The following is a 20149-nucleotide window of genomic DNA, read 5'->3' on the forward strand; positions in this document are numbered from 1 at the left end:
TTGATTATATTATCTTCAAATACTCTTCTTTCTTGGGACCTCTGCACTGGGTAAACTGGATCTTCAAAGCATAATTTTCACATCCACACATAGTAACATATACCACAACAATTCTTTGGGGGCAATTTAACTCTCCCAAGATTATGTATGTCCTTAGCAGTCTGAAACTAGTTAAATCTATTTTTGCTTGGTAGTGATCTTCTTTTTCTCTGGGTCCAAAAACTATTTTCCTGCCGACTCCTTAGACCACCTCAGCTTCTGTACCTGCCTCACACAGTAAGACTATGCATGTGGAAATATTTTGGTTTTCTCCCATATCTGTCCCAGCCTCAGGATATCAGCTGTAAATAAAATGAAATGAATCTAAATCTGAATCTGACTCTGGAAGATCATATAACAGAATACAAAACATAGTTTAGTTGGCCCATTCTGTCACAGGGGAATGGAATAAGCTTCCTCAAATGGTGCTCCATTGTTTTGGGGCTACTACACAGCAGATAACTTTTCCTCATTCTCTCACCATCAGAAGGACCTATGAGGACCTTAAAACAAAGATAATATCATAAACAACATTTGTGGAACCATCTGTGGTATCTGCTCATTCTAATGCCTGAGGGTTAGATAGAATGTATGTGTTCCAGGTCCCTTCTCTTAAATCTGGTAATCAAGCAGCACCTACAAAGTGCACTTCTCTATAGCTGCCCTTGCCCAGTGGAACTTTCTTCCCCATGACATCCAGCAGATCCTCCTGGTCTTCTAGAAAGCCTTGAGGAGCTCTTCCCACAAGCACTGGGGTATGAGGAAGCTGGAGCCCAGTGGAAGGTGGAATGTTGATGTGTGGGAGAGTGTTGCCCTGTGCGCTGGTTGTTTGCATTTTTTGTTTTTATTGTTTTGTGAGATGCCAAGCATTATGGTTCATAATGTGGCAGTAATAATATATTATTAATATATAATAGCATAAACAACCACAGAAACCCTTAGATCAGGGATTGAAAAATTTCAGCCTACAAGGCATTCATATTGACATATTTCCCCTCAAAAGCTTCACTCAGACTGAATCAGAGAACAAGATGTGCACAGGCACAACAAGAACATTGGCTGAAAGCCAGAGGAAGCAAGTCAAGAAGAAATGACTTAGAACAAGAACTCCAATTGCATGGACTCTCCTCCAGATTGAGTTCACCTGTACTCCAGATGTAAACTTGGGAAGCATCCAGTCATTTTGCTGGATTCAGTTTTTCATTCTTATCCTAGACAGTGTGGCATCGGTTTTAAAGGTAGGGTCATAGGTCAGTGTTGAACAAATATTTTACATTCACAGCAACCCAGATTCAAGTCTTGCAATTCCAATTTAAGGAAACCCAAGTACTGGAATTGGCAAGACTTCTGTTCAGGGTGAAAGAAAACTAATACCAGCCAGTTAGAATGGATAATGTAACACTAAATGAACCAGTGGTCAGACAGACCAATAGTCTGATTATGAAAACTGACTCATACGTACTCATTTGAGAACCTAAGGAAGCAAGAAAGATCAAATCTACCCTTAAGACTTTTTCAGCTCAAAGTTAAAGAACAGGGAGATGAGTAGAGAGAGAAATACAAATAGAAAGAATCAAAAATAAAAATGTATGTGTATAAATACAGTTTCATATATTTATAATTACTTATAAATGAGGTCCATTGAAATAAAATCAGAACCTTGGTTTTAGCTGAGGATTTTGCTTCATTTGTCTAACTCAAAGATAAATAGCTCATGGCTCTAAGGCTAATAGCATTTTTTTTAATAAAAAGGAAAGTACTGTTCAGAGTAGTTTCAAGCATTACTTTTTACTAAAATATGGAGAAAAATTAGGGATTATGTAAGAAATTTGTGGGCACAATGCAACCTCACATTTAGCCCCCATCCAGCTAGATTAACACAGAAATTGATTCTACAAAATGAGATGTTAAATATCCCTCTCTTCCTTGCATCCTTTTCCTCAACAGAAATAAGAGGCAGCAGGTAAGATGGGAGAAGAGAAATATCAGACCCACTGCAGCCAGGTTCCCTGGCAGCAATTTCACCCCACCCCCTCATTGGAGAATGGCAAGGAGTCCAGATTGGCAAAGCAGCAGACATCTCAGTCCCTCCCCAGACCTAACAACAGGAGGGAGGGAGCTGATTGGGCAGTGGAGTGGCAGTGGCATGGCTGGATATTGACCAAGCTCATAGCAACTACAGGGCTAAAGTGGCTATCAATATTTTCTCCACAAGATAGGCAGTGATTCCAAGAAGGGCAGATATGATGACAGAAAGATGAACATTTTTTTACAACTATAGTATATGTCATGGTTCCGATAGATGAAACCAGTAAAAGAACTTCAAGGCAAGAATTCTTCCTTAAAGAACATTTTATTAGGATACAAAGTATCGGCACTTACATAGTTGAACCCAAGACTGAGCTTCCCTCCCCCCAGATACAAAGTAACAAGTTGCAATTCCCACCCCACAAAAGCTGTCATAAATCACGTTCACCAATTAGCGCAAACCTTGGGCTTTTCTCTCCAGCTCCTCAGCCCACCAAAACCTTATCAGACAATGTCCTTGAGTTCCCACATTTCTACATTGTTATGGCTAGCTAAACCCTCAAGCATTTACCTCATCCCCCCTTCTACATCTGAACTCTAAAAGAATAGAAAAGGCACATTAAAAGCAAAAGTAAAATGGCTGCTAATTCTCAGTCATCAGAGCCCCAACATCCATTGTCACATCATCATTTTTTTAAAAAAATTAATAGTATAGAGAATATTACAGGCTAAGCTATATCTGGCATAAGGAGTTAAGGGATGACATGTGGGGAAACTGGGAAGTGTCCCTGCTCCTACTTTCTGAGGCCCAGTACTACTGCAACACCCTTAAATTGGCCCTCAGAATGGGAAAGAATAGAAGCTAAAATAAGCTAATTGTGTCAACTGCCTTTACAACAAGTTCTAGTAATCCTTAAACTAATTAAACAACTCTATATATTAGTTGGCAAGTTAGCATACATTTTTTTCAAAACTGATCTAATGACACTTTTCAGCATACAGCTCAAATCTATTTATGTATAGTAGTACCTTATTTATTAAAAGAGAGCTAATGTAGTGAGATGCTTAAGTATCAGCCTTTGATCCAGTTATTTTTTTTCAGCCCAGTCTACCTCACCAAGCTATTGTTGTGGGGATGAAATCAGGAGAGACCTCTCTACCTCCTCTCTCATCTAAACTACCACAATCTCTCTGAGAAAGGCAGGATACAAAGGCAGTTAGCAATAAAGAGTTATATTAAACTGAGCTAAGACAAGTAAACACTAATTCTGGGCCTGATCAACAACTTGTCCTGTGTTATCCTTTCTTGGTATTCAAAAGAAAGATCACAAAAGAGAAATGTAAATATGAAATAATACATTTAAAACAGTTCAAAGATGTCAAGGGAGATTAACAGGATGGCGGTTGCAACCATGTAATGGCAGTCCCACCTCTAAGAGGCAGACAGAAGTTATCTTGACTTTTATGACAACCTCTGCAAAGTAAAACTGAGAGAACTGAAGATTATCATCACTGTCATACTTCAAGAGAAATAAATAACACCAAATAAAAGTTTTGTCTTTAAAGAAACCTTTTAAAACAAATCTTCCTCCTAGCAAGAATCTGCTCTTTTCCCGAAAAATGTTCAATGATTCTATCAAAAAACATTTACCAACATATTTTATGACATAAAAGAGAGATAAGGTAACTTTCATTGTCATTTTTTTTTTACTCTGAGCATACTGGCACACATTAAAAATGAAATTCTGTTGCCCACTCTCAAAAGAAAGTATATATATATATATATATATATATATATATATATATGTATGTAGGTCTTTGGTTGTTCGGGTTTTCTCCAGCGTAAAATTGGAAGTGTCTTGGCGACGTTTCAACGAAGTCCCATTCGTCATCTTCAGGCTGGTGTTTTCAGCTTCGTGCTTCGAGCAGCAATGTGTGGTCTTAGCTGTTTCTTCCTTTTAACTGCCAGTGGGGGTATAAACTGATTGGGTGGGAGCTTGGCTGTGTTCTGATTGGGTGGAGGTGTGTTCTGATTGGTTAGGGGCGTGGCTGTGCTCTGATTGGCTGGGGGGTTGGCTGTGCTCTGATTGGCTGGGGGGTCGGCTGTGCTCTGATTGGCTGGGGGAGTGTTCTGTTTGGTTGTGCTCAGGTTAGTCTGAGTTGCAGAGGGGTTTTAGATTTTGGGCTGCCTTGCTATTTTTTGGCTTCGCGTTTGTGGTCGTGCCTCATTTTCATGGAGGGTGTCAGTTTGCTTCATGTATGGATTGGAGGGCTTTAAAGTGGCTAATGATGCAGCTCTGGTCTGGCTTCTGGTTTGTGGTCTCGAAGCACGAAGCTGAAAACACCAGCCTGAAGATGACGAATGGGACTTCGTCGAAACGTCGCCAAGACACTTCCAATTTTACGCGGGAGAAAACCCGAACAACCAAAGACCTACATACAAACACCCGCGAAAACCTCAGAAAATATATATATATATATATATATATATATATATATATATATATATATATATACCCATAAACACATGCTATATACATACACACACATACATACATACACACACACACACACACACAAATATATGTGTGTATATATTAATCCCTGTCCATTTTGAATACATAATGGAAAGAGGAAACTTGAGAGTTCACAAGGTTGATACTGTATGGAAGAAAGCCTTCCTCTTTAACTCAGCCTTTCCCAAGCATAAGAGCTACAACTATTTACCAACAGATTGTTGTAATCCAGTGCAACTGGAGATCACTAGGTTGAAGAATGCCCTAAACCACTGTCAAGATTGAATATATGTCTGCATATCTGTATAATCAAGATTAATTGAAAATAGAAATAAAAAGTATTATTTCTTCATAATTATATCAAAGATTAATGTTATGTCCAAAGCCAGTCAAGAATGAATGTTGATCGTTGATAAGAAAAGAGTACATACAATCTGTAACACAGCCAAGGAACTGTCAATTTTTATGAGAAAATAAACATATATCAAATGTAGTTAAACTCTGGAGAGATTCTTTTAGAGTTTTTTCACAATATTATCATCCATATTTCCTAAAGAATAGGACTGTCAATCCTTCAAAAATGAGGCCAAAATAACAGCCTTTTTTCTGCCTTTTCAATTGCAACTGCTTTAAGGTTGTTGACTCACCAAAATTAATAATAATAATAATAAAGTTGGAAGGGACCTTGGAGGTCAATTAGTATATAATTCTGTTTTCTTTATCCCTGTCTTCTAATCAGTTAATCACAGCTTAAGTGCTACAGTGAATCTAGAATTTAATTTATTGTTCCAAACTCAGATTGGAAAAGGAAAAAATAATTCTCTTATACACAGAGAAAGTTGTTTGTATCTTACCATTTTGATGCCTGTTGAAAATGCCACTGGTTTGACAGGTTTGGGAATCTCCAGTTGCATTTCTAGCTGTGTAGACCGATCTTTATGCTGGGCTAACAGCAAAGAAGCTGGCAGATGAGAACTTTCCTACAATCAAAATTAAAAACAGAAGAGTAAAATATTTAAAAGCCATAAACCATCTACCATTACTGTCATGTATTCCTACCTAGAACAACAAATTGCACCTTTCTCAAAAATGGCTTTCTCTGGCCATTTCCAGAAGAATGAAGCTCAATACTCCCAGTTTACCAGAAAATGGTCATTTTTACTAATAGAAGAAAGCTACATTAGTCTCATTAAATTAAAAAAAAACCTTATAAATATATCTTTATAGATTCTGCATTAACAAAAATGTAATAAAATGTAAGAACCAAAAAGACAAATGTATTAAAATAGAACCATTATTCTAATAATTACATAAGCGTGTAATTAGTATCACTTTTAAAGTCATAATAATTAGAATTAACCATTCTAAAAAGAAACAGCACAGAAAGTCATCTAAGCTGGATCCAAAACTTCCATCCAGTTTGGTTCTTTACTGGATTTTGAGGCTGTTTGAAAGTTACTCTCATCAGTCCTCTCACACAATGAGATTTCTTCTTTATTAGTTATTTTCTCCTTTAATAATTTCTATGCATAAAAGCAAGACAACCTCTTTAATACAAAACAGTGCACCCATTGATTCAAATGGACAACAGAGTTGCTCAAAAACTTACTTAAAACTTAGGACAGCATAATAATATCACCCAGGTTAGCAAAAGGCAAATAAAATTTCAATCAGTGTTTCCTCCGGTTTCCTATTAATTAGTTTCAAGACTTCAAAGTGTTTCCTGAAGTTTTCTTTGAAAAGGGTGGACATAAGCTCAAAATCGCATCATGGAAGGTAGTTGATTTTCTTCTTCCACTTTAGCTTAACTTGGAACTTGTCTATGAATAGATTATGGTGTGTTCTGCAGTCAGTCCCTGGGTACATTGTTGCTGTTTAACTGAGCTCTTCCACCTCCTTGTGTAAATAATATAGTCAATTTGATTTCTATGTACTCTACCTGGTGATGTCTATTTATATAGGTGGTGTCTTGATTATCTGAAGACTGTGTTAGCAATGAAAAAAATCACCAGATTGGCAGAAGCTGTTAAGTCATTCTCATGCTTTATTTCTGTTTCTTAAATCATACAGAACTATTACTTTGCTCTTACTATTTCCAAGTTTGCTAATCTTGTCTCCAACCACAAGTAGCACATCCTGCTTGCATATTGCATCAATTTCAGATTGAACTTGACCATAAAACGTGTCAACCTCTTATTCTGCATCAGTGAATGGAACATAAATTGTATATTAAAGGGAATCCAACTAGTATAATTGTACTGTATCTAAATATTGCTGCTGCTATACCTTTCCTAACTATGAAAGCACCATAGTTCCTTCTTTATTTTTTGTTCCTGAATAGTAAAATGTTTGTTTTCTAAGTGAAAGTGTCCAATCCCCATACATTTCAATTCACTGTTGCTTAAGATGTCAACGAGCAAATTCCTTTCAGTATTTTGAGGTTTCCAATGTTCAGGCTTGTAACATTCCATATTTTCACTTTAATTCTACCTTTACAGTTTCAGATTCTCTTTTCTGTATGTCAACAACAACTAGGCATTCTGAAAGTTGTAACCTATCCATGTCATAAACATGATTAGTACAGTAGTCAGAAAGATATTCAGTTCTTCCTCAGTATCATGATGACCTGATCAACTGAAACTACATTGTCAATGGCTGCTGGTTGATTTCCAGACCCAATTCAAAGTACCAGTTTTGGTCATTAAGGCCCTATAAGACTAGGTTACTTGAAGGAAGATCTTCTTATGTATATACCTACTCAGACCTTAAGACCTTTGTCCGAAATGGTGTAGGGTTTCCTGCCTGAGCAGGGGGTTGAACTAGATGACCTCCAAGGTCCCTTCCAACTTTACTACTATTACATCTTCTAATGAGGTCCTCCTCCAGATCCCACCACCAAAAGAGGTGTGGGTGGCTCTAAAAGTGAGAAATCTTTTTCTATGATGGCAACCTATATGGAATGCCCTCCCCAAAGAGGCTTGACTGACACCCACCTTAGAATCATTTCAATGCCAGACAAATAGCTTACTATTTTCCAAACTCTTTTCATTTTAAATTTTAATTGCACTTTCAACTATATTTTAATTGTTTTTATTAGTGTTATAATTCATATTGTTTTTCATTTTGAATTACTAACCCTTAGTGCTACTTATTATTTTATTTTATATGTCATTTGATTTTATTGTATATGCTTTCACTCAAATTGTATGTTTAGCATGTTTAATATAACTAAAACAAAGCTTTGGCTACTGAGCAGTTAAAGATTATAAATACATAAATATATAAATACATAAACAAACAAACACATAAACACATAAACATAAATAAACTCATACATGCATGCATACATACATACATAAGCTTTACATGCTCCATCCATCTAATTTTCTTGATAAAATACAGAAATGGTATGCCACCTCTTCTCTCATGCAGCATGAAATCATCTTTGCTGTTGTGTGATTATCTTCCTCCTGCTACCAGATATAACTGCCTACTTGATATAGCTAGGCAACTGGGATGACCTTCACACCTTGGGTGATTCTGATGGGAGTATATATTCTTGGCATGGCGTATACTCTTAGTAGTCTTCATTCATACTTTCCAGCAACAAAAACAACAGCAATACACACACACACACACATATATACACATACACACACACACAAACCCATGATGCTGCAGCACAGCAGGAATGGGGGCAGAGAGGAAGGATAGAAAAATACATATGATTGTGTCATTTTTTTATTAGATATTATAAACATTAAGTATCTCTTTTTGATGCCCCTTAAAAAACTGGAGCAATTGAATAAAGATTCCAGCTTACTGAAACAGAATTAGAACCTGACTCCACTTACCATAAAATATTTAGAGTAAGATAAACAAGGGTTTACCATTATTTCAAATCACACATTTCATAATGTGAAAGAATTGGTTGATCTACTTGCTATAATTCCTGAGAGATTAGGGAAGAAATATAATTTCCTGTTCATGTAATGGAACTGTTGGCTTACTATGATTTTTGAAATGCATAAATGATCTCCTTATCACACAACAAATAGAAAATGTGTCCAGTTATGGGATAAATATGTGCTTAGGCTTAGTTGTTTTTAAGGTAATGGGTGATTCTACTTTAATAGCAAAAGAGCACTAAAATACATATATCTATACATTAGTAGGCAGTTTGGTGTAGTGGCATCCAGACTGGAAACCAAGAAAACATAAACTGTAGTCCCTCCTTGGGCACAAAAGCAACTGAGTGAGCTTGGGCCAGTCACTTTCTCTTAGCCCTAAGAAGGAGGCGATAGCAAACCACTTCTGAAAAACCTTGCCCAAAAAACTACAGGGACTTATCCAGGCAGTCTCTGAGAACTGGACAAGAATGAACAGAAAAAAAAAAAATTACTATTATTGAATGAGAATTTGTACTTGAGGAGAATATTGAGAATCCTTACTACTAATACAACTATTTTAGAATATTTAAGCACATTTCAGAATTAGGAATATTCTTCAAAATATTTTTCTTCACAATAATTAACTTTTGAAATTGGCCTTAAACAAAAAAGATTGACAGTATTTGCCTTAGGGGAAGAAAATAACACAAACTCCTGCCCTTCACTTTACCTTTCGGTCATTAACAACGTACTTAGATATGTTTAGTAAAGATGTGTACCCAGAGGTCTTTCAATTACCTATTTTGGTCATTTTCTAAAGATTATTTATAACTGCTCTTTTTTGCAAGGCATTTGGCAAAATGGATTTCCCGTAAAACCAATTGCTTTATAAGAAAATAATGTTCAGTTCATCTAAATTAAAAGAGCATTTAAATTTGAGTTGAAAACACTTTGGTGACTCAGTATAAGCTTTCCCTCCTTTTCCTCTCTTAAGTCATTATAAAAAGTAAACTGTTAGTGATAAAGCTATTTTGAATTGACCTTCATAGTCTAATTATATGTAAGGTACATCTACTTTCAGGAATGCTTCCTATAGAGTTCCTTTCTTGCCACATGAGAGCAAAAGCTATGATCAGTATTCTTCCACTTAGCCGGGATAGAGAAACCCTCCTTTGGGAGGGCAAATATGGTGAGAGACTGTGCTCTCTCTGATTATAGTGTAAGACTACAATGAAGAGGAACTAAAATAAAATCCTCTTTTAGTTATAAAGCAAGCTGAGTGTGGAGCTAGTCACCATCTCTCAACTTAGATTATATAACTTCCTACCCAGAGGTTGGCTCTTTCAAAAAACTAGCCGAGATTCTGGATGAAGTCCAGAGTATATTATTTACTGGCTGAACTTTGGCTAGCTGAACTTTGACCAAACAGATCTTCCCCTTCCCCATACCCTCATGATCTCTTCTAGAGGATCCTCCAAAAGACTGCTTACTGAAGATTTAATAAGTAGATGTAGTATTTTTATTCTTTGTTGAGTATGACTTTGATATACCCCACCTGAGATATTTGCCATAAATATTGTTAATAAATGACTCAGTCGGTCATTTCATTAAAACAAAGCCATTGGCTGGTTTCACCAAAAAATGTTTAATCAAACCTATTAACAATGTGGCAGCTACATTTGCACATGTGCAAAGATGGGGAAATGGTTGAAGAGATTTTAAAGTGCACAATTACTGGTAGAAACCTAGTGGGTAGTTATATCATTTGTTGTGAAGAATTAATGTGGGGGAAAAAATTACTGTGACCAAGAATGTGCTTATATGGAAACGAAAATACATTAAAAGAAACATAAAATGTGGTAAATGCAGTAGGAATCAAGTCCTCAGACCCTTATGAAATGCATCTTAGAATACTGAAAGATGACTAAACATTGACAGGTCCTTTATTATTTAACTTTGAAGAGACCTATGGAATTGGGGAGATGCTGAAGGATGAGAAAAGAACAAATGTGGCCCCTCCTTTTCAAGAAAGGGGAAAATAGAGAATCCCACTGAGCCTAACATCAGTACCTAAAAAGGTGTTACAGCCAGTAATAAAGTAGGTCATTTGAAACCATCGTGATTTCTAAGAGTCAGCAGGATTTTGCAAAAAAAATAAGTCATATTAAATAAAGCTCACCTTTAACAAAGTAAATATTTTGGTGGATAAGAGGAATGCTGTGGAGATAAGCTACCTAAATTTCAGCAAACTTTAGACAAGGTTCTACATAATATTCTCATTGACAAGGTGTTAAAATATGATTTAGATGGTACAATACTAAAGAGACAGCGGTTAACTGACTAATTATGAGAATCAGGATTAATGGTTCTACATCAAGCTAGTAATTAGGGATCTATCTTGGAGCCATATTATTCAACATTTTATTAGTAACCCGGATAATGGAATTGATATCTGCTTATCAAATTTGCAGATAAGACAAAATTGGGAGGTTTGCCAACTCCATTTTGTGATGTTTTAAATATTATTGCATGACATCTTGAGTCACTGATGTTTATGCAGTCCTACAAGTTAAATAAATAAATCCTTATTCCTTTGGCTCTACAATGATGAGACATACCTGGAATACTTTGTATAGTCACTACATTTACAAAAGAACATTGACAGATTAGAACCAACTCAGAGGAGGTTAACAAAATTGATAGAGACACTTAAGAACATGTCCCATGAATACAGGTTAATAGAACATGGTTTGCTCACTATGGAGAAAAAAATGAGGGAAGATCTATTCAGATACATCAAAGAGTACCAAAGGAAAGATGGCCAGGAACTATTTCCATTACCATGGAAAAAGAATGAATAGGCATAAGTTGCAAGAACTTTAAATTTGTTTAAATATAAAGAAAAAAATCTTGATTGTAAAATCTTTTACATATATACATATTAAGTTCCTTTCTCTCTAGCTCGTTTTTCTAGCCAATGATAAAAAGTATCCCATGTTCTACAATAAACTGAGTCTTCTTTTTCTTTCATTTTCAATGTCAATTGATTGTAAGATCTATACAGCAATGGAACAGGCTACCTAAGAAGATTGTGACTTCTTTCTCTAGAGAATTTTAAAAGGAGGTTGGACAGCCATCTCTGGAGCATGACTTAATGAGTTTTTCTGTATATTGCAGACTAGTAGGTCAAACCCTAGGTAGTTGCAGATTGCACAGTGCAAATGAACAATCCCCATCCATCACAATTATACTTTTCCCCCTTTTGTATTGCTAGTTACTAAACATTTCCTGGAACGCTTAGCCTCAATTCAAAATGATTTTTGTGTATCTAACTCTCCTACAAAAGCTAATGGAATTTACTAGTGACTTGAAGATTTCAGCAGATAATGTGGAGTGAGCATTTGATATAAATAGAAAACATCATGAGGCTAGTCAATGGTAAGTTTTCCTAAATGTTACATCAAAGAAAGGACTGCTATTTTCCTCAGCCCTCATACATTCAGTTTATTTTCACTCTATTTTCTCTTATTCTGCAAGCAAAAATTCAAAATCATTTGTTGTTTTGAATATAACTATTTGAGATTTTAGATGTTGGAATAGCCCATTTTTGTTTGCTTTTTTACATTCTTTCAAGTTGAAGCTGATCTGGAAATATTTTATATAAAGAAGGACTGAAGAGGGGTGGGAAATGAGATTTAGAAGAAATATATCCTTCATTTAGTTATTTTAAACTGTAAAAAAATTCCCCCACAGCTTAAAAAAATATACTATGGGATAAAGGCTGGGCCGAGCCAGCATGCAATTTCCCCTTCCTTATTCAACAGGCTTGCTTAAGTTAAAGAGAAGCATTTACCCTTCTAGCTTTGAAACTGTTATTTATAAGAATTCAGCTCCAGATACATGTCCATCAACTTTGAAGCCAAACAACTCCAACTTCTTGTCCTCCTCCTCCTCCTCCTCCTCCTCCTCCCTGCCCTAGCTAACAAAAGAAGCAATCAGCAAACCACTTGGCTCCACTTGGTGTATTTTTCCATGCTATCTGGCTGGTCAGTAGTCTTTCCAAGGATGCTCTTTGCTACCAGGTTACCTACCAACTCCGCCAATTTTGAGATAAGGGTGATAGCTTCAGCTGCCTTAATAGTTTTTATAGATGTAGTTGGCTCCTGCCTTACTCTCCCCCCTTTCAATTTAGGTTTCAAATATATCCATAATCGTGTGTGTGTGTGTGTGTGTGTGTGTGTGTGTGTGTGTATGTGTGTGTGTGTGTGTAATGAACTGACAACTAATTACGAACGAAGAGAGAGAAAAGAGAAAAAGGCAGAAAAACCAGTTCTCAGCAGAAATCCAATATTCTACTCCAGCTCATTCAACCAGTATAGAGTAAAACTACTAGTATTCAAATCCCTATATAGTCTCAGTTTTTGTTAAGCTGTTAATAATCTATTCCACAGGACTGTCTAAGAAATAAAGATTACAGATGTTTCTTGAATTTCATAAGAAAAGAGCTGCAATGATTGCAAGAAATAAAAGAATAATAAAGGAAAACTCTGAGTTAATCCTTTAGTATTATTCTTTGGTGGTAGGAAAAAAGGAATAAACCATACAAAAGAGAAATATAATCAGTCAGTTTCAGAAGTCAGTAATATGTAGTTGCTTATTAAACCTGTTTCTTTCATTACTTACCAACTTATCCAGAAGTTCCTGTTTATTCTTCCTCTTCAACATCTGTTGCATTTGTTCCTCCTTTTGTATAAGAAGCCGCCTCTGTTCTTTCTCCTGCCTTTCAACCTCCAGTGCCTCTTCCAGCTCATCTTGTTCTCGAGACTAAGTAGAACCATAATAATTAATACTTCTGAATTTTAACTTGTTAAAGGTACAAGACTAGGGCAACAGAAAACCTGAAAAAAGCAGTTAGTATCTACACTTAGGAAATGTCAACTATGGACATCAAGGATATTATAAAGTTTCTTGTATCTTGACATAGATGGGGGCTGATATCATCCTTTCCCATAACAGAAGTCATCTCATGAGCATCCTTTTCAGACTAACAAGATAAAGGTACCAAGATCTTATTTACTTTAGAAATAGGCTAAATCTCATTCAAATCTAACAATAGAAACATGTCCAAATGATCTGAACCTCCCTTATTTGTTCAGTTAAAGATTAGATTACATCCATGTTTCAAGAATTCTAAGCAAAGCTGGAAACCAAATATACCAAAAACCAAATATGTTTTTCCTTATATGTCATGGATACTTCAGTCTACTCTATTTTCCCTGGTGGTTTGTTGAAATGACAGTGCAGATATCTATATCCTATATGTTCAAGTCACCAGATAAAGGATCTCCAAAAATGGATGAGCAGATGGAACAGATGCTTTTAAATATTTTGCTATTAATTCCTTTATTTCAATTAATTCAGAAAAAAATGACACAAACAAGCCCTACAAAACTTACCAATTTAATCTTATTTTTATGAATAACTTCTTTGTTTTCTTTCTGGTATATTTCCATTTTCTTTCTTGTGCTTTCTACATCAACATTGTTGGTGAGGTTGAATACTGGATAAATTTTGATTAAAAAAACAATGGGGAAGGGGAGGGGAGGGAAGAGAAAAAGAGAGGAGAGGAGGACAGCTATATATCAGTAAACATTAAAAGCTCTGCCTTTGTTCCAAAAATAATATTTCCCAAAATATTCCTATTTTTAAAATAGTTATTATTAGAAATTTTGGAAGATGTTTCTTCTAAAAATTAGTGGTGAGATTATCTATATTCACATACTTTTATTTCAATTTTGTTTTATCGTAAGTTGTTCCATAATTCCATCAAGCAACAGTCTAGTTATTGTAGTCACTGCTGAAAAGATAGTCACAGGATTATTCTAAGGGTGAAAAATGCAAAATTCAAGCATTATCATGTGTTAATTAAACTGTACAGGAAGAGAAGCAAGTCTCTAGAAATGCAATGAATTCTTCAACAATGCTGAAGTCAAAGTCTAGATTTGATTGTATTTTTCCCCATTATGCTTCTTATATAATACCACGTTATTAATTTTTGGCTCAACCATACTTGGAATCCTGGGTACAATTCTAGACACTGCTCAATTCTTATAAGAATATTGGGAAGCTAGAAAGGATGCAGAAAATAGTTGAGGTATACTACAGGCTGGGGTCAGAATAAGGCAGCCACTTCTGATTGTCAAAGTTTAGAATAAAAAAGCCAGCAAGTTGTTAATGTTCTGTGAAGAGGTGTTTGTTTCATTTTGGATTTTTGCATAAGTATGCTACATATTAGAACTTCATGTGAGCTCTACCAGTATGTAAAATGGAATGAACAGATAAAATAAAGTTTACTCTATTTTATTTCATAAACAAAATAATCCAACATGTGAAAAATACAGAAATGCAATTGTCCACTAGATTCTGTAATGGGTTGCATCACCTTTAATCACAATAACCACCTTCCCCATGTGATTCTAGTTCATTCTCAGCCATGAAAACTCACTGGGTATAACTTTGGCTTAAATAATCTCTTTCACAAAACTAAGATTATTTTTGTGGAAGGAAAAAAAATAAAATTGTGCTACTCTTAGATACATGCAATAACTAAATAAAAATACTGCTAATACCATACTAACTTCCTATAATCTTGATCAATATTGTGTTTTGTTTATGAGTTATGAGTTACCTAGGAATGGAAAAATAAGGCACAGAATAGAATGTATGAGTGAATGAATGAATGAATGCTATCATTTAACCTTTTATCAAGGAACAGCATCTATGGTAATCAGTGGTAATTAACATAACTAGCTTTGGCACCCATGTGACACCTTCTCACAGTTTAGCACCTCCCGTTAAGCTAGGACTGCAATTCCCAGAATGCCCATTTGTCAAGCCGGGACAGGATATAATGCAGTGGACCATGAAGGCCCATTTGTTACTCTATTTCAGGAAGCAAATTTCTCAGGTTGGCATTAGTACAGATGATTGTTATGTAGACAACTTAGAAAAGTTTTTCTTATGTGATCACACTGAAGCACAACATACATTTCCAAATAAACCTGTCTTAGGCCTTCACAATCTGAAGAAGCAAGAAAAAAGGAGGTAGATAAATGTAATTTTGTTCATCTCTCTTTCGTTCTTTTACATATTGGCCTGTTAAGATATAGCACAACAGAAATTGTTTTTAATACTACTTTCATATCTAAAAAAAATCCTCAAAATCAAAAGAAGAAAATTCCAATTTAACTTGTAAGGCCGTGTGGTGTGAGGTAGGTATGTATGCATGCATTCAAAACCACACACACAATCACTAGTCAAATTTGTAGTGCTGGGGAAAAAACCCAGTTCAGCTACAGCACAAATCTCCAGCCACAGAGCTGGCTGGGGGTGCTCAGGCCCAGCTCCCTCACTCAGTGTGCTACCTCACCAGAAGAGGGAGCTGCTAGCCTTTTGTTCAAGCTCTTTGTCACCACAGGTTCCAGAAATGGCCAGAAAGAACTATTGCTTGTCACCCATCAAGACTGGATGACAAAAAGAATCACTGGACTTCATCTCACTGTATAAGGCTTCCCAGGATCTTCAGAATTTGAGCAACTTAATTTTTGATCAAAATGACATCTGTACTTGCTTCTTGCGAATTGGCGTGTTAGCTCACCCTCCTTGCCTGATCACACCTGATATCAGCTTTGCTTCACCCGTGTCAGCTCTCTTGTCCAAAAATGATCAGTCAATGCTTATTTGTTTTTTGTTTGTTTGTTTTGTTTGTCACCCATTTAGCCTGGCGATGACTCTAGGAAGTTTACAATCATTAAGAACCAATAAAAATATTAAAAATTAAAACAATAACATTAGTTTAAAATAATGTTAGGGAAGAGAAGGAAGAGAATACGATGCATATGGGAGGGGGAAGTGAAGGGAGTCTTATCATTCCGTTAACCAGAACGACGTATCCCCATTGTGGTCCCAGACCAGTTGACAGAGCCAAGTCTTCAAGCCTTTTGGGAAGGCCAAAAGGATGGGCGCAGATTTCATCTCGAAGGACACAATGTTCCAAAGGGCAGGAGCCACATCTGAAAAGGCTCTTCCCCTGGACCCTGCCAGCTGGAATTCCCTGACCGATGGAGTCTGCAGCATGCCCCTTCTACCAATGTAACTCACCCATCTAACCTGGTAACCTGGATCCATGCTATGAAGGGCCTTAAAGATGATAACCAACACCTGGACCCGGAAGCAGACTGGTAACCAGTGCAACTCGTGGAACAGCAGTGTAACATGGGCTACCTTAGGGGCTCCAAGAAGTGTTTTTTGCAATTAAATTCTGTGCCAGATCCAGCATCTGAATATTCTTCAAGGGTAGCCTCATGCAGTAATCCAAGCAAGACATGACCAGGGCTTGAGTGACTGAGCACAGGAACTTATTACAGCTTGATTATTTTTTTTGAATACAATAAGAAACAGGACTGTTGAAAGTAAAATAAATAACAGTGGCACTGCAGGTCACCAACCGTGTCAAATAATTTGTACGCACATTAATTTGCTTCTATTACCCACTTTTGGCTTCTTTTTATGATATAGTTAAGAGCAGGGGCAGAAACAAAAAGAGAAAAGTAAAACCAAGAGCAAACTTTAATGCCCAAATAGCAAAGAAAGAGCTAATAGATCCAGGGGACTTCTTAAAGGGAAAGGTTTGGGGAAACTCAGCCCCAAAGGTCATGCATATCTCGCCACCTATACTCGGATAAATGCTGTGCAGGGTAAGGAGAGGAGGATTCGATTGAAATATGCACACTAAAAGCTCACTGGAGTATAGCCATAAATAGAGGGAAGGCATTAAATATTAACAAGACCTCAAAGAGCACGTACATCTCTCCCCTATTAACATGCCTTGGTCTCCAATGGAAGAAAGATCCTATTTCCCACCCAATCCTTTAGGTCAACATTCCCCAATGAGAATGTTGTGTTACAATTGCCAACAAAATGAGACAGCCCCAAAGCTATAGCATCTGTAGGCCTGAAATCCAACAAAGAAGGAGAAAAAAAAGAGACTTCATCTTGCTCTTTAACTTCTGTCCTTCTGCATGAGCCCATAAATACATTGCCAAAATGTATGTAAGGTCAAATGTCTAAAGTCCTCCCAGCTACTGTACTTGAAGCAGCAAGAGGATTACAGGGGGGCCATATGTCTACTGTCACGGTGAATAAAGGCAAATGGAAGCCAAGATTAAGAACTGAATGGTACTCCTTCCCCTTCTTCTTTGGAGGGAGTTTTTCTTTTGCAGTCCCAGCAATAACCTACAAGGCATTTTTATAACCACATCTGCTGTATGTGTTTCCCACCATACCACAACCCATCCTTACTATGACTGCTAGAAACATTTATTACTCAGATGCATTCCTCCAATTGAAGAGCTCTTGATTAAAAATGCAAGGAGAAAGTAATTAGCCAATCAGCAAGTGCTCCAATAAAGATCAGTGAAGAGAGGCTCAGCTTTAACATTCAATGAGGAAATAAAAGCATGCAGGGAATCAAATATGCACACATTAGAACTTACCAATTTCTTCCACTTCTTCCAGGAAATCATTATATTCTCCTAAGCTGGGGAAGTCATCCTCTCTTTTATTGTATCTTTGCAAAGAGACATACAAAAAAAAACATAGGATTGTATCTGGGCATTCAAAAATATAAACTTCTGACATTCTGTCTTCATCCTTTCTGAGAAGCTAAGCACTCAGACTTTATCTAAACTGATCTTTTCTGAACCATGAGTGAGTCAGCAGCTAATAAAAATGCTTCCCCAAAGTCAACAGAATAGAGCAATGACAAATGGATAAAAGGGATCTAAAGAGCTAAGAATCTCAAGTTTGTTATTTCATTTAAAGGTCTTGAACAAGATCATATAAGCCTGAAGCCAGGTAATGACTCATATTTTTAAATAATTATGGTAAGTTAGCTAAAGAGCAATAAGGAAAAAAAGTAAAAATACCATCCTTACTAGTTTTTATGCTCAGCAACTTGGCTGATTTTAGTTAATTCCACATAATAGCAATAACACTTAGACTTATTATACCGCTGCATAGTGCCTTGCAGCTCTAAGCAGTTTACAGAGTCAGCACATTGTCCCCAATAATCTGGGTCCTCATTTTACCGACCTCAGAAGGATGTAAGGCTGAGTCAACCTTAAGCGGATGAAAATCAAACTGTTGGCAGTCAGCAGAATTAACTTGTATTCATGTTAACAACCAACATTAAAACTCCCAACACATCAGAACTAAGAGAAAATATTGAAGTTTCCTGCCTGACATATTGTCATATGGAATGATATTTATGCACAAATCAGGTGTCTGTTTCTTTTTTTCTATGCATTGCTCTGCCCTATTTTGTATTTAAAAACCCAAAGAAAAATACTAGAAAACAAAAAAAATACTTTCCTGAGCAATATATTGAGATCCAAAATAAGAATATTTTGCAAATATTTTAAACAAACCCTTTTCATAAACATGGCTAAAATGAATTTGAAAACACAAACAAAAAAAGAAGTGGCTTCTCTTAATTGAGGCTTTCTGATACTTACATTTTCAGCACCTTCTTACGGATTTCCACCTCCTTGTCAACAGCTGGATCCTCAAAGAGTTGTACTCTGAAGTTGCTCTTCCGCAAAGGGGTATCACACTCTTGGCAATTCCCAGCTCCCCGAACAAATAGCAACTCCACACAGCTTTCACAACTGAAAGAGAAAAATCACTGGATGCTAAAAAATAAATAAGTGATAAAATAGACAGGTGGTCTAGTAGGTAGCTTCATATTCATGTTTTCTTTTTATTTTGAAAGGGGAGGGGGGAGAAAAAAAATAACATATTACAGATGTGAAAGATTCCAGAGAAACAATAATCCAATTACTTGGTATAAGCAGTGACTTAAACATTTATGAAAAAAAGATGAAATCAATATGGCTGATGGAAGGCTCTCTCCCTTTCTCAAGAACCAGCAAAGGGAAAAATCTTCAAAAAGTGCTTTTTACAATCTCCAAACTGAGATAGTGAGGCAAAGAAAGGGAAATGTAAAAGTCAATTCTACAGCATTGTAAGCAGAGATTGTTAAAAATTTCATTTCATTCTCACTGTTAAGCAAGTCAAGCCAATTTATACTTCCAAGAGTATTCTCATTCAAGTTTTTATATTTCTCCAAACACTGTGGTATATTCTTGATTTAAGCTAAATAAAAACAACAAAATATGTACTCAGAGCACAATGGGAATAAAAATGTGTATCTTGGAGGAAGAAAATTGATTGTTCCCACTGACACAAATGGTAGTTTTCATGTTTCACTTCAAAAGAATTTGAGCCATAGTGTTGTTGTTTTATTAAAATAGGTGCATTAACCCCTACTAGAGATTTAATATGTTCCTTGTTTCCTTGGGGTTTTTTTAAGCAAAAATGTGCCTTCATTTTTCAACAGCACAAGGTCAGTGTCTTTGGAAGCCACACACAGTATAATAGTAGGGGCTGCCAGAAGCCCATAGATTATCTATTCCTGATACAGAGGAAGAAATTGAATCTGTATAAAATTTTGCAACTGAGGAGACGAAGAGCACAGTTTTACCTCGGGGAAGTATTTCAGACAGTGAAACCTGAAGTGACAGTGAAAGGGCTACCACACAAGGTCCTCTCCTAAAA

At 36.3% G+C, this 20149-nt stretch overlaps 1 protein-coding gene across 2 annotated transcripts in view; it reads right to left on the reverse strand.

Annotated features, from left to right (window-relative positions):
• Positions 1-20149, reverse strand: part of MNAT1 (MNAT1 component of CDK activating kinase) — a 124960-nt gene that overhangs the window by 48723 nt on the left and 56088 nt on the right. For both annotated transcript variants that reach the window (XM_039319497.1, XM_039319496.1), the window contains exons 2-6: positions 19048-19200; positions 18028-18101; positions 13930-14033; positions 13157-13297; positions 5438-5563 (exon numbers count right to left, since the gene is read on the reverse strand). In XM_039319497.1, coding sequence (XP_039175431.1) covers positions 5438-5563; positions 13157-13297; positions 13930-14033; positions 18028-18101; positions 19048-19200 — 598 coding nt within the window. The remainder of the gene's footprint in view (positions 1-5437; positions 5564-13156; positions 13298-13929; positions 14034-18027; positions 18102-19047; positions 19201-20149) is intronic.

This window comes from Crotalus tigris, unplaced genomic scaffold, assembly GCF_016545835.1.
Source record: "Crotalus tigris isolate CLP2741 ecotype Arizona unplaced genomic scaffold, ASM1654583v1 scf7180000023598.3388751, whole genome shotgun sequence".
In the NCBI taxonomy this organism is placed as follows: Eukaryota; Metazoa; Chordata; class Lepidosauria; order Squamata; family Viperidae; genus Crotalus; species Crotalus tigris.